This window comes from Carcharhinus amblyrhynchos, chromosome 12, assembly GCF_965287045.1.
Source record: "Carcharhinus amblyrhynchos chromosome 12, sCarAmb.v2.hapA, whole genome shotgun sequence".
Lineage (NCBI taxonomy): Eukaryota > Metazoa > Chordata > Chondrichthyes > Carcharhiniformes > Carcharhinidae > Carcharhinus > Carcharhinus amblyrhynchos.
Window position 1 is genome coordinate 78,663,567 of NC_137335.1, and position 14,274 is coordinate 78,677,840.

General features: G+C 39.8%; 1 protein-coding gene across 2 annotated transcripts in view; it reads left to right on the plus strand.

Annotated features, from left to right (window-relative positions):
* ttc13 (tetratricopeptide repeat domain 13) overlaps positions 1-14,274 on the plus strand; it is a 55,859-nt gene that overhangs the window by 39,382 nt on the left and 2,203 nt on the right. Inside the window, exons 17-22 of one of the 2 annotated variants that reach the window (XM_080200797.1) lie at positions 1,505-1,589; positions 3,336-3,445; positions 5,281-5,416; positions 8,204-8,283; positions 9,389-9,467; positions 12,293-12,372. In XM_080200797.1, the coding sequence (XP_080056923.1) occupies positions 1,505-1,589; positions 3,336-3,445; positions 5,281-5,416; positions 8,204-8,283; positions 9,389-9,467; positions 12,293-12,372 (570 nt within the window). The remainder of the gene's footprint in view (positions 1-1,504; positions 1,590-3,335; positions 3,446-5,280; positions 5,417-8,203; positions 8,284-9,388; positions 9,468-12,292; positions 12,373-14,274) is intronic. The other variant, XM_080200798.1, reaches the window with a different exon arrangement.

The following is a 14,274-nucleotide window of genomic DNA, read 5'->3' on the forward strand; positions in this document are numbered from 1 at the left end:
ATCAGTTTACAGTATTTTGTTTTTGGATTTTGCACCCTTGTCTCTAAAGCAGCTACTATATGAAGTAGTGTTAATGGGGAGTCAAGTCACCAATTGCCTATAATATAACCATGTATCTCTAACAGCAACAAAAGTGAAATCTTGATGATTGTCCAGCTTCGTCTATTCAGATTGAATTTTTCCTTATTTTCTGACAGTGATGCTGTATGGGTGGACTTTTATGAGGATTAACTTCAAGGATTCACTTTATTTGAGCCAATTTTACCCTTTTACTTATTTATATAACCCTGTGATAAAGAGTTTACTTTTTTTAATAATTCTTGGTTCCTGTCACAATAGCTAAATAACACTGCTTCCGCACAGTCACCGCTGAGTGGTAGAGGTGGCCAAGGGTTCAAGTCCCACTCGAAGCTTTAATACAAGAGTTACATTCTGGAGGGTTATGTACGGGATTAGCAACCAAGAAATTGAGAGTTCAAATCCCATCATGGCAATGATGAAACTGAATTCATTAAGTGTGGTAATTTGTGGCTCACACTAGAAAATGACCATGAAAGCAGTTGGAATATTGTCAAAACCCAACTAGTTCTCTAATTGCTTTCAGGCAAGGGATCACGACCTTGTTTGGCCTCCATGTAACTCTTGTCACATGGTGTTTATTTCAATAATGAGTTCACAGTTTCAATCAAACATGCCTGCTAAACCTGACAGATTTATTGCTGTTGATATTTTTTTGCCAGTTTGTTCAACATTTCCTTGCTTGAAGACAATAGCTGATCATATTCTGCGGCACATCACCCCTTTAAATATGAATTTATATAGTTAAATATTGACAGGCTTTCTAACTAAGGGAATATCACAACTGAGCCTTACCGTGTCCACACTCTATATCTCACCCTCATCCTCTTTTTAGCTCTAGTCATTCATAGTGATTGGGATAAGGAAATTTGACTTCCTTCTGCCTTTTTGTCCTGAATTCAGGGCTGTTGAATCCAAACTACTGCAGTGTCTCTGACATCATTTAATTTAGAATGGACTAGGAATTTATCTTTTCATTTTCTGTTTTCTATGGCTCAGCTAGATGCTGCTGTTTATTGAGTTAGTATAATTTCACACTTTCTGATTTCATAATTTATCTAAGCGTGCTTGGTTATGTACTGACTTTGTAGATATCATTTCATCGTGTGATTTGCTGCACTGGTTTCAATCACCAAGGTAGTGGAGAGTGGAGTCTGGAATTTCCAAGAGTATTTTTTTCCCCTTACTGGCCCTGGATGTTCTGTGTTTTTTTTCTGTTTTTATCTGTTGCCCAGGTATTGCATGACAGTAATATGGAGGGAGAGAAGACATTTTTTTAGGTACAATGTTTGCGAGTCATGGTGTGGGGCAGGCCAGGTGGTCATTTTTACATGCCTGTAGTTTTCAAGTGTGTAGAAATGAAGAGAAATGAGACAGTTTTGACTTCAGTTATAATTGGAAGTAACTTTTCCCATCTCTCTTCTAGTGCTAATAATCCCAAAGGCCTTTCCGAAGTTAGAGATGCCCTGGAGAAAGTGAAAAAAATTGAAGACCTCCTTCCAATTATGAAAGTAAATGCACTCAAAATATTTTTGTTTTGATACTTGGACCATTAGATTTTGATGTTAAAACTGAATTTCACTTGAGATACCTGGGTTTGAATGAATCCCTGATGGCAGGATGAGTGACTATTTGACACTGGAAGTTACTGACCTCATTTGAATTTGGATTCCATGAGAGGATTCTTAATGTTTATAGTATGAGATAGATCAGAATCTACGTGTGTGCAGCTGGGATAGGGAGCTGGATGTAGCAAGTGGTACAGCCACCAGTGTCCTGGAATCTGAAAATGACATGCAACCTATTTAAAACTGTCAGCTCACAGCAGAGGCCTGCCTGAATTCACCCTGATCTTACAGCCTCACTTTCAAAGCATTGTTAAAATTGGGAATTTGGGAACAGCAATCAGACCAAGTGAGGCTGAGGCTCAGGAACAGGAGCTCTGTGGACAATCAGTAGATGCCTTTCCAGTCATTCTAATGTGTGGGGAGACAGCTTTTTTTGCTATCATATGCTAAACTGTGTCAAATGTGATGCAAATAAATAAAGTTTATTTATTTGTTAGTCACAAGTAGGCTTACATTCATACTGTAATGAAGTTACTGTGAAATTCCCCTAGTTGCCACACTCTGGTGCCTGTTTGGGTACACTGTGGGAGAATTTAACATGGCCAATGAGCCTAACCTGCACATCTTTGGACTGTGGGAGGAAACCGGAGCACCCAGAGGAAACCGACGCAGACAAGGGGAGAATGTGCAAGCTCCACACAGACAGTGACCCAAGTGGAAATTGAACCTGGGTCTCTGGGGCTGTGAGGCAGCACTGCTAACCGTTTTGCCACCGTGCCTCTCCTCTTTGCTTTTGTGAATCTGTGATTTACCAAGATGGATTATTGGAAGACGTTTAATCAGCTAGTAATCCTTGTGTACATATGTTGCAACAATTCAACACTAAAATGTCATGCAATTTCAGCAAGTTAGACCTCCAACTGATCAAATTAATATGGTTCAGTTCCATGTTAGAAATTTACCAAGTGAGAAACCTTGACTTTCTGTACATGTAACCAATGTGTTATGAAATTGGGGTTCTTTGAATGAAAAACAGATACGTATTTGAACAGAGACACAATGTCAGGAATAAGTGTTCAATCATTTAGGACTGAGTTGAGAAATGTCTTTACTTGGGTTGAGAATCTTCAGAATTGTCTACCCGAGAGAGTTGTGGTTGCTCCAACATTGAAGATATTCATGGACAGATGAATGGACAGAGATGAACAGATCTCAGGATCAGTGGATATGGGGAACAGATGGGAAAGTGAAATTGAGGAAGAAGTCTCACAATACCAGGTTTAAGTCCAACCAGTTTATTTGATAGTAATCCCACAAGCTTTCGGACATGGTGTTCCTTCTCTAGATGGTTCTTCCACACCTGACGAAGGAACACTGTTTCTGAAAGCTTGTGGGATTACTATCAAATAAACTGGCTGGACTTAAACCTGTGTTGTGAGACTTCTTACTGTGTTGACCCCAGTCCAATGTTGGCATCTCTACAAAGTGAAATTGAGGCAGAAGATGATTGTATTAAATAGTGGAACAGGCTTGAGGGACCTTAGGGAAAATTCCTGCTCCTATTTCTTACGAACTTTAAGCTTATTGGGGAGAAGGCAAGGAATGCTTTGGAAGGTACAAGTTTTAAAATGTTAGACACAATTTGAAAATTACCAATGGTAATGTTGACAATTTTTTCTTTTTTGGAAGCAGTTCAACAGCAAAACTAGGGATGGCTTCACAGTAAACACAAAGGTGCCCAGTTTAAAAAATCAAGGAAAGGAGTTTGATGGATTCACTATTACCATAACGGGTGACAGGTTGGTTGATTACTCAACAAGTGAATAAATAGTTGGTGTAAAGTTTGCCTTTTACTCATGTTGTAGTTATAATTGAATAGGAATGGCACATATATAAAGATGAGGCAAGAAAATAGCGATACTCAAAATACAGTCAGATGTCAAGATGGAAGAATGACTTCCATTTCAGAGAAATGATTTTTGATGGGCGAAATTTCTTCTCTGAATTTTGTGTCTTGGTGATCCATCTGAGGAGTTGGCCTTTAAAACCTCAATTAAATCCCAGCTTGACTGATGGATATTAAACTTGCCCATGATTTCTGTTCTGTTAGTAAGTGGCCTAAATGATACATTTTAGTCAGTTCCTAATTACACAATACCACCCAAAATTCAGTATAGAATTGGAATGGTCACTTAACATATATGCAAAGATGGTGCATATATACAGGTATTAATCAGTTGCAAAATTGTGTACATTTTTTGAGTTTGGATGGAGGCACATTGTTGCAATAGAACAGGGTATATCTGATGATTATACTGAATGCAAAGAACAGTATGTCCCATCCATTAATGAGCATCGGCAGAGGATGGAGTTTAAATACTATAAAACATCTGGAATTAAAAGTTTACTGATAACCATGAAATCATTGTCGTCAAAACTCATCTGATTCACTAATGTCGTTCAGGGAAGGAAATCTGGTCCTTACCTGGTCTGGCTTACATATGACTCGAGACCCACAACAATGCAGTTGACTTTTAAATGCCCTCTGAAATTATCTAGTAAGCCACTCAGTTGTATCCAACCACTATAAAGAAAACAAAAAGGAATGAAACCAGATGCATCACCTGACCTCAGTATATGTACCAGAAGTGACAATGGAAAATCCAGCTCTGTTGACCCTGCAAAGTCCTCCTCACTAACATCTGGGGACTTGTGCCAAAATTGGGAGAGCTAGCTCACAGATTAGTCAGGCAACAGCCTGACATAGTCATACTCATACCTTACAGATAATGTCCCATACATCACTATTCCTGGATGTGTCCTGTCCTACACAACAGACCCGGTGGAGGTGACAGCACAATGTTATACAGTCAGAAGGTAGTTATCCTGGGGCCATCGTGTGGAGACAAAATCCTGTCTTCATATTGAGGAAATCCTCCATTGTGTTGTGTGGCACAACCACCATGCCAACTAGGGTAGACCTCAAACAGAGGTAGCAACTCAAGATTGGGTAATCATTAGGCACTGTCAGCAATAGTAGAATTATACTCAACCACAATCTGTAACTTCATGGCGTGGCTTATCCCCATGCTATAATTACCACCAAGCCAGGGATCAACCGTGGTTCAGTGAAGAGTGCAGGAGAACATGTCTGGAGCAGCACCAGGCATACCTAAAAGTGGAATGCTGACCTGCTGAAGCTATAAGCACAAGACTACCTTTGTGCCAAACAGCATAAGAAGCAAGTAATAGACAGAACTGAACAATCCCACTATAAACAGATCAGATCTCCTTTCTGTAGTCCTGCACATCAAGCAGTGAATGGTGTTGGACAACTCAGGAGGCTCCACAAATAACCCCATCAATGATGGAGGAGCCCAGCACATCAATACAAAGGATAAAGCTGATGCATTTGCAACAATCTTCAGGGACTGCAGCAACTCAAGGTTGCTCACCCCCACCTTCTCGTGGACAATTAGCCAGTGACTCCCAGACCTTATATCTGAATTTTTAAAAAAATTAAATCAAAGTTTGTTTAATTGACTTATTCTCTGAAACTGTGATTGAAAAATACAATACATTTTGAGTATTACTTAACCTTTAATGCTTTCCATGTCATTTATTTTGTCACCAGAGTTGGCAACATGCTCTTTTCTGTGGAAACCCAAACAACAGAAGAGAGAACTCAGCAATACCATGAAGAAATAGAAGCACTGTATAAAGACCTGAGTAGCAAAGGAAAGGCTTTGATACTTTCCACTGAGCTTGGGGTAAGAACAACCATGGTGTGTCCTTTAAAATCACTATTTCTGGAGGCATATCATATAATTAAGAATATTTCTAGTTAATGATATATTTGGATTGATTATTTACTCTTTCAAAAGATGGATGTAATGTTCCATTATGTCTCAACCTACACTTTGTTCAAGGTAACTTTTCCCTATTCCCTCAAAATAATCACCTTAAAAGGTTACAATTTAGGATAGGATAATAATGTAAAATTGCCATAATCCCAGATGACCATAGGCTGCTCTCCCCTTTTGTGCTTGAACCCGAGGGTCAGGCAACTGGCAAGGTTGAGAAGGTTGGGCCTTCATGAATAACTTCAGCCTGTACAGGAATTGATCCCACATTGTTGGTATCGCTTTGCATCCAGCCAACTGAGCAAAACAAATATACAGTATATACTGAGCTGTAATCTTCCATTGATCAGGTATATGATACGTATGGAAACCTGTCACTGTGCTAAGTAATCTCCAAGTCAAGATACTTAAATATGTAGACTTCCTGCTTGCCTGATATGGAACAGATGTCGGTCATTTATCTGGGCTATTTGAGCTCAAAATAGTAAGGATTGAGGCTAGTGGTCTTCCAACTGCATGTTGTAATAATGCTAATGCCAACTAATTTACCAACATAGAACTTCCTGCTGTAAACCAAGGTAGGACAACATCTGTAGGTTTCCAAGTTGTCTAGAGTTGAGTATAGAGAATCCCATCTTTTAATGACAAATCCATTCCTCCAGTGCCCAGGATTTTTTTAAGGAATCGAATTAATTTGAAACACAAATAAGTAGGAGAAAAATGTGAAATTTATCAAGCTTGCTTCCAATATCCACCCCATTTTCACAAGGTACATCTCTGACACTCCTCTTCCCTTCCTTGACCTCTCTGTCTCTATTTCTGCTGATAAACTGTCCACTAGTATCCATTTACAAGCCCACCAACTACCACAACTACCTTGACTACAACTCTTCACACCCCATATCTTGTGATGACTCCATCCCATTCTCTCAGTGCCTTTGCCTCTGTCGCATCTTTTCCAATGATGCCACTTTCCAAAATACCACTGTCGATACGTCTTTCTTCTTCCTCCCGCTGCAGTTGACAGGGTTGTCAACCACGTCCAACCAATCCCCCGGGCCACTGCTCTCCCTCCCCTCCTCCCTCCCAGAACCAGGATAGGGTCCCCAGTGTCCTCACTTTTCATGCAACCCACTTCTGGATTCAAAGGATCACCCTCCACCATTTCCAGCATGATGTCACGACTTAACACATCTTGCCCCTCACTCCCTCTGTCAACACTCCACAGGGACTGTTCTCTCTGGGACACTCTGGTCCACTCCTCCATCACACTCAACACTCACCCCCTGCCCACAGCACCTTCCCATGCCATCGTAGAAGGTGCAACACTTGCCCCTTTACCTCCTTCCTGCCCACTGTCCCAGGTGAAGCAGCGCCTCACGTGCACTTCCTTCAATCTGGTCTATTGCATTTGCTGCTCCCAGTGCAGTCGATTCTACATCGGAGAGACCAAACACAGACTGGACGACTGCTTTACAGAACACTTTCGGTCCATCTGCTAGCAGGATCCAGACCTTCCTGTCGCTTGCCACTTCAACACACTACCCTGCTCCCCTGTCCACATGTCCATCCATGGCGTTTTGCAATGTTCTGGCGAACTGCAATGCAAACTGGAGAAATTAGGCACTTTACAGCCTTCCGGACTGTACATTGAGTTCAACAACTTCAGAGCATGAACTCTCTCCTCCACCTTCACCCCATTTCCATTTATTTTATATCATTATGTTTCTTTTAATTTCATTCATCCATTTGTATCATCCTTCCTCCTTGTTTCCATTTTTCCACTTCTCCATTCCCAATCTCCATGTGTGCCTCCCTCCCCCACGCCCCCTTCAGGGCAACTGCCTTAGCCATCTCTACCTCTGCTCTATCATTCACACGTACTGATCACTTAATGGACACTTTTAGCACCTTTTCAACTCTCTTCATCCTCATTTACATTCCCTTTGTCCAATTACAGCCACCAGTCTCCTCCCCCCACCCTAATAGTATAAATCGCTCCTGATTTTCGTAACTCTTAGCTCTGACAAAGGGCTGATTCTTTGGCTCTATTCTCTCTCTCTCCACAGATGCTCTCAAACCTGCTGAGGTTTTCCAGCATTTTCAGTTTTTGTTTTGGATTCAAGCATCTGCAATATTTTGCTTTTATTATAAAAGTGTGAAGTATAAATGGGGATTTGAGACATCATGTGTCTGTTATCTAACTGTGCATCTCTAACAGCAACAAAAGTGAAACCTTGGTGATTGTTCAGCTTTATTCATTTATTTTCTATTTGCACTTTTCCTTATTTCGTGGCACTATTTAATTTTATTTGATGCCTATTCATGTTCCTTTTACTGAATGAAAGCTTGTTAAAATGAGAATTTAAAAAAAAATGCAACTTTATCAATGTGAGCTATTGGTGAATCACTGTACAGTGGCAACGAGTATATTCTGATCTGACATTAAATTAGACTGTACATAATTCCTTAATGCAGCCTTATTTTGTGAGTGTGCTGAATGGAGATTAAGGAAGGGGAGAGTAAGTCGCTTTTGAAATCGGTCTCTGGTATCTCAAAACAGGGAGCTCAGTAATGAGGCTGACAAGCAAGCCTTCTCTGCCCATGAGAAACGTATTGTGCCTTCTCTCTGTCCACTGTCGATCAAAATCTGTGCTGTTTCCAGGAATAATATTTATTTTCTCTTTAAACCAGGAGGCAGATGCAGTGTGCAACCTAATCCTTTCTTTGGTGTATTACTTTTACAATCTAATGCCTCTCTCTAGAGGTTCCAGGTTAGTAGAGTGTAATATTTTGCTATTAAATGTGCTAGAGGAGAAATTAAGTCTGAAAAAAGTACTTTGAGAAGGAGAAGAGTAGGTGTTGGCCAGTTGTTAGCACTCCACCACTTCAGTCAAAATGTGGTGGATTCAAATGCCACTCCAGTGACTTGAGCACAGAAATCGAAACTGATACTCCCAGCACAGAAGCACTGAAGGAGTTGGAAAATGTCAGCGGTGCTGTCTTTTCAGTAGATTGTTTAACTGAGGCACTATTAGCCCTCTTGTGGATTCAAAAGATGACAATGCTATTTTGAATAAGAGCAGGGGAGGCATTATCCTGCACATTATTTAATCCTCCATCGACAACACTAAAAGCAGATTATCTAGTCATCATCACACTGCTGTTTGTAGGAGCTTGCTGCGTGAAAATTGGCTGCTGTGTTTCTCACATGATACCGTTCCAAAGTTCTTCATGACTGTAAATTGCTTTGAGAAATCCTGAGATTGTGAAAGTTGCAATATAAGTATTTTTCCTAACAATTTGCTCAGTTGATTTTGTTTAATGGTTGTCTGTCATTTCTTCTTGGAGGTTCTTGAACGAGCTTTCAGGTGGATATTCGATTTCTCCCTGAGCAGTTTGAATACTCATGCTGTGATATTTTCTGTCTGTTACCCCTGCCTTATCAGATGCAGCTGATGCATTAGCAGAAACATTAAAAACCTATTTTCGGAAACAAAACTGTCCCATTGAATTGCTGTTGAGCTTTAATATTTTTAAAATGGGGACACAGGAGAATTTTTTCCCCTGAAAATCACTTGCAATTATTCTCTAAACAAGCCCACTGCAATCCAGCATTGCTGGCCATGAGCCCAGCAAAGTTCCTTGACTAGTTTCTTTTTTGGCGAATGACCATTTGTCTTGAACTGGGTGAGGCCTCTATTGTCATGTTTGGAGCTGCCTTTTGAGGACGCATTGTGTCAAGGAGAATTGCTAAAAAGCAATGTGATACCAGTCAGGAGTATAAATAATTACGATTCGTTGTATGATCTTGTAGAGTTCCATTCTGCTTTAAGCTGTGTTGAACATTTCCGTGTTTTGATGTGCTTCATCCTCTAGTGTGGTGGCATATTCAGTAATCATGGGAGCACTAATGGCTAGTGGGAAGGAGATCACAGGGAGAATCCCCAAAGGAAAGGTATGTCTGAATATGAGCATACAAACATATAAATTAGGAGCAGTTGGCCACCTGGCCCCTTAAGCCTCCTCCACTGTTCAATGAGATTATGGCTGATCTGACTGTGGCCTCGCCTCCACGTTCCACTTACACCCGATAATCTTTGACTCCCTTGTTTGTAAGAATCTGTCTGCCTCTGCCTGAAAAATATTCGATGACCCAGCATCCATTGCTCTCTGGTGAAGAGAATTCCAAAGATTCATAAGCCACTGAGAGAAAAAATACTTCTCACCTCCATCTTAAACGGGAAACCCCTTATTTTTAAACCATGTCCCCAAGTTTTAGTCTCTCCCATAAGGAGGAACATCCATTCAGCATCCACCCTGTTAAGTCCCCTCAATCTTGTATGTTTCAGTAAGATGACCTCTCAATCTTCTAAACTCCACTGTATACAGGTCCAGCAAGGTACCTTTCATCGTCTCCCCCCCACCCCCCCATCCCAGTTATTAATCGAGTGAACCCTCTCTGAACTGCTTCTAATGCATTTATCTTAAACAAGGAGCCCAAAACTGTGCTCGAGATGTGGCCTCTCCAAAGAACTAGTAAAACATCCCTGCTTTTACATTTCATTCCCCTTGCAATAAATGACAACATGCCTCTGGAAATCAGCACATCCAAAGGTTCCCCACTTATCAATGTTGCTTGTCAGTTTCTCTAAGAACTCCAATAAATGAGACAAACATGATTTCCCTTTCACAAAACCATGTTGATTTCACTGGAATTTTCTAAGTGTCCCAGTATGACCTCCTTAATAATAGATTCCAACAATTTCCCTATAATAGATGTTTAGCCAACTGGCTTATAGTTTCCTGCTTTCTGTTTCCCTCCTTTCTTGAATAGAAGAGTCACATTCACTTATTTCCCAATCTGATTGGACCTTTCCTGAATCTAGGGAATTTTGGAAAATTAACTACTTCAGCAGCCACTTCTTGTCAAGACCTAGAATGAAGTCCATCAGGAGTTGGTGATATGTCACCCCTCGTTCTAATAATTTTCAAAGTGCCTTTTCCTTGGTAATTGTAATTCTTTAAGTTCCTCTCTCCCTTTTGCCTCCTGATTCATAGGGAGGAGAAACCTGTTTCTACCCTTAGGAGTTGGGATTTCTCAATCCCTCTTTGAATGGAAAAAATAGAGCAGTGATAAGAAGAGTGCATGTTCTGAGGAGTCACAGATGGGGGAGTTTTTGTCCACATTTCAAGCACAGACAACATGGGTCATTTATCATCCTGTCCAGCTAACCTCACCTCAGTGTGGCACTCTGAAATTTTAAAATGGACTATTGCAAACTTTGCTTTTTGGATTTGTAAGAATTTGGGGAATGTGCTAAATATATTTTTGTTTACATTTCATAAAAGGATTAGGATTTCAGTGGCTCCTGACTTCTGACACAGGAGACAAAAGTATAAATGGGACACATTCCAAAACAAAACTCCAACTTGCCTTTAGACTCTTAGAAACTGCAATATTAAACTTCTAAGAACTGTAGGAAAAACTTTCTCCTTTGAAATATTCATAACAGCACCTAATAAATTGTACACTATAGTGGCGATTTTCTGATTTTTTTTAGCTATCTTGTTGCAAATTCTTGGGTTGGTTGTTATGCTGTGAAGCACACCTTCCATCTGCATTACTGGAAAGCTTCACAGGACTTTGAATCAAAATATATACTCACAAATGGCTCTAACATTTGTTGTAGAACGCTCAGTTGTATTCAGTTACAGCTCCAGCTGATATTAGCTTACTGAACACAGAATGAAGATCAAACTTCTGACTTTTTAGTATATCTCAGTAAAACACAACATTCTGCAACTTTGCTGCTTGCTCATTGAGAGAGAGCTATACTTGAGCTTTAATGTTTCTATTATGCTCCTGCGAAGATCGAAAGAGTCTTGGGAAGCCTAATGACACAGGTTTTCTGATGCTTTACCTGATTGAGCATGAAAAGCCAAACTACTGAAAGCATCTCAGTGATAATTCAACATTGTTGATTTACAAGTGAGCCAAGTAGCAAGCGCCACAACAATATGAATTGTCTGTATATAATTGTCAATTCAAATCCATGCTACCTTAATGTTGAGTAGCTTGGGGTTAGTTGTATCTTGTGATGTAGTCAATATTTTGCTTTTTACAAACACGTTTTAAAAATGATGTAGAGATGCCGGTGTTGGACTGGGCTGGGCACAGTAAGAAGTCTCACAACACCAGGTTAAAGTCCAACAGGTTTATTTGGAATCACAAACTTTTGGAGCGCTGCTCCTTCACCAGGTGAGTGACTCACCTTATGAAGGAGCAGCATTCCAAAAGCTTTTGATTCCAATAAACCTGCTGGGTTTTAACCTGGTATTGTGATACTTCTTAGTATGTTTTTAAAAATTAGAAAAGGTGATCAAACACAAAATTGTTGAAGCAGGTTTTTACAACAGTTTGACCTGGTGGGCTGCTTTGGTGGGTAACATGGAGAAACTTTGAGTGCCACATGTCAATTTGCAGTCAGTATCCATTTATGTTATTTATCTTCAGCTGCAGATCCTGATAGATTTTCTATTGTAGCACTAAGAACAGCCCTTCTCTAAATTTGACAAAATTCAAAAATGTGAGAAATAGAAGAAAATCAGATTTTAGTTGCCTGAGCTTTGTGAGTTGCATTGCTTGGGTTCAGCAGCTAGGAATAGCCTTTGGCCATAGTTCGGACACACATGTATTAATCTGTTGACTTTTGTTGATGTGTATTCTTTGTTAGTTAACTTTTTGAATGAGAATTTTAATCACAGTTTCATCATTTTCAGTTAGTAGATTTTGAAGCTATGACAACACCAAGTCCAGAGGCTTTCAGTAAAATAGGAAAAAACTGGATGAATTTGAAAAGGTAAGAAATTTAGGAACAAGTTGTTGATGCTTTGAGTCTTGAGTTTAATGACACTAGGGTTCCATGAAAATTTTGCACCATGTGTTTGCAAACTTTTATTCCATTGACCCATAGGAAAACTTGTGTAGTTTCTCAATTGAAACTTGCTGTGGTGCAGAAACCATTTGTAATCGTGTCAGCAAGGTGGGTCCAGCATCAGTCCATACTGACTTCATTTGATAAAAACCAAATTGGATGTGATATCTCAACATCCGGCACTGGGTTTTGTTTTTGTAACTTGGTTAGAGCATGTTAACACTGAGTGCTGATTAAGATTGCATCATACCATTATGCGGCTCAATGATAATGTAAAATGCATGTTTAGAGGAACATGCCAAGCATATTTTGATAGAGTAGTGCAGTAACAAGGTGTCCCTTTCTGGTCTTGGCTGAGCTGACTAGAACAATGAGATTGCTTCGCTGAGGGAAAAACCTCATGTCAAACTGAAAAGCATTCATTTGAAACAAAGAACATGCCAAAGCCTAACAAGGAGGGCAAATGCTAAAATAGCATGAGCTAGGTTTTGGATTCCAGGTTTGAATTCAGCATTTTTATTTTAATGTTTTTAGTTCACAAAATGCTTTGTGTGTGCTGAATAACTTGAATAACCATCTTGTTAACATTGATGTTTTCCCATGGGATTATGTTTGAACATTGCATGCAGTAGCACGTGATTATTCCACATGCTCCAGTTACTATATTTTGTTTATTTATTTAATTGAAGATGATCATTCTGACAACGGTTTAAGCAACAGCAAAACGTGACATCTGTTTTCTGTATAAACGTGATGTGTTTGTGTTGTTGCAACATGGGAACTACCAAACTGAAATCATTGGTTAAAATTATTTATCTGATGCATGAAAGAATTGATTAGAATCTTAAATACTACAAATACCAATGGGAATGATGATTGATTCATTCTAATAGCTTAATTTTATGTCCCATTTTTAATGTAATAAGGTGTTCCAAGGCGTTTCCAAGGAGCTTGATGAACCAAAATGTGAGCCACTTAATCATAGTCATAGAGTCTAAGGGGTTTACAGCATGGAAACAGACCTTTCGGACTATTTGTCCATGCTGCCCTTTTTTTTAAACCACTAAGCTAGTCCCATTTGCCTCCATACCCATCTTACCCATGTAACATTTAAGTAAATATTAGGTCAGATGAGCGAAAGCTTGGTCAGAGGTGAGCTTTAAGGAAATGGTGAGGTATGAGCAGGAAATTCTGGAGGGAAAGGAATAGAATTGGGAGCGAGGAAATAGAGTTAAAAGCAGGGATTGCAAATAATGGCACCAATATTCGCAATGTTATGGGGAAAGTATCTGCTCATTCAATGTTGGATGTTGGGTAAGCAGTTTAACACTTTAATGGCAGTAGAGTTATGAGAAATGGTAGAGCTGGGTGTCATCAGTGTTCATGGGAAAATTTGATCCGTGCTTTTGGATGATGACAAGAAGGGGCAACATGTAGATAAAAAAGAGTTGGACCCATGGATAAATCATTGAGGGACATCAGAAATAAAGTGGCTCGCTGGCTACAGTTGGATAAATGAAAATGGAGCCAGGTGAGAGCAGTGCCACCCACTTGGATGATAGTGATGAGATTTTGGGAGGAGGATGGTATGACTAACCATATCAAAAGCCCCAGAAGACTTAAGAATGGTGAAGAGGGAGAGTTTACCTTTGTTAGTTACATAGGATGTGATGTGTGACTTTGTTTGCGTATTGCAGTGGGATGGGAACCTGATTGGATGGATTTAAATTTGGGAGTTTGGGAAAGATGGGTGTAGATGTGGGAGGTGACTTTGAAGAGAAATGGAAGGTTGGAAATGGGACAGTTGTTTCCAAGAACAGTGGACTC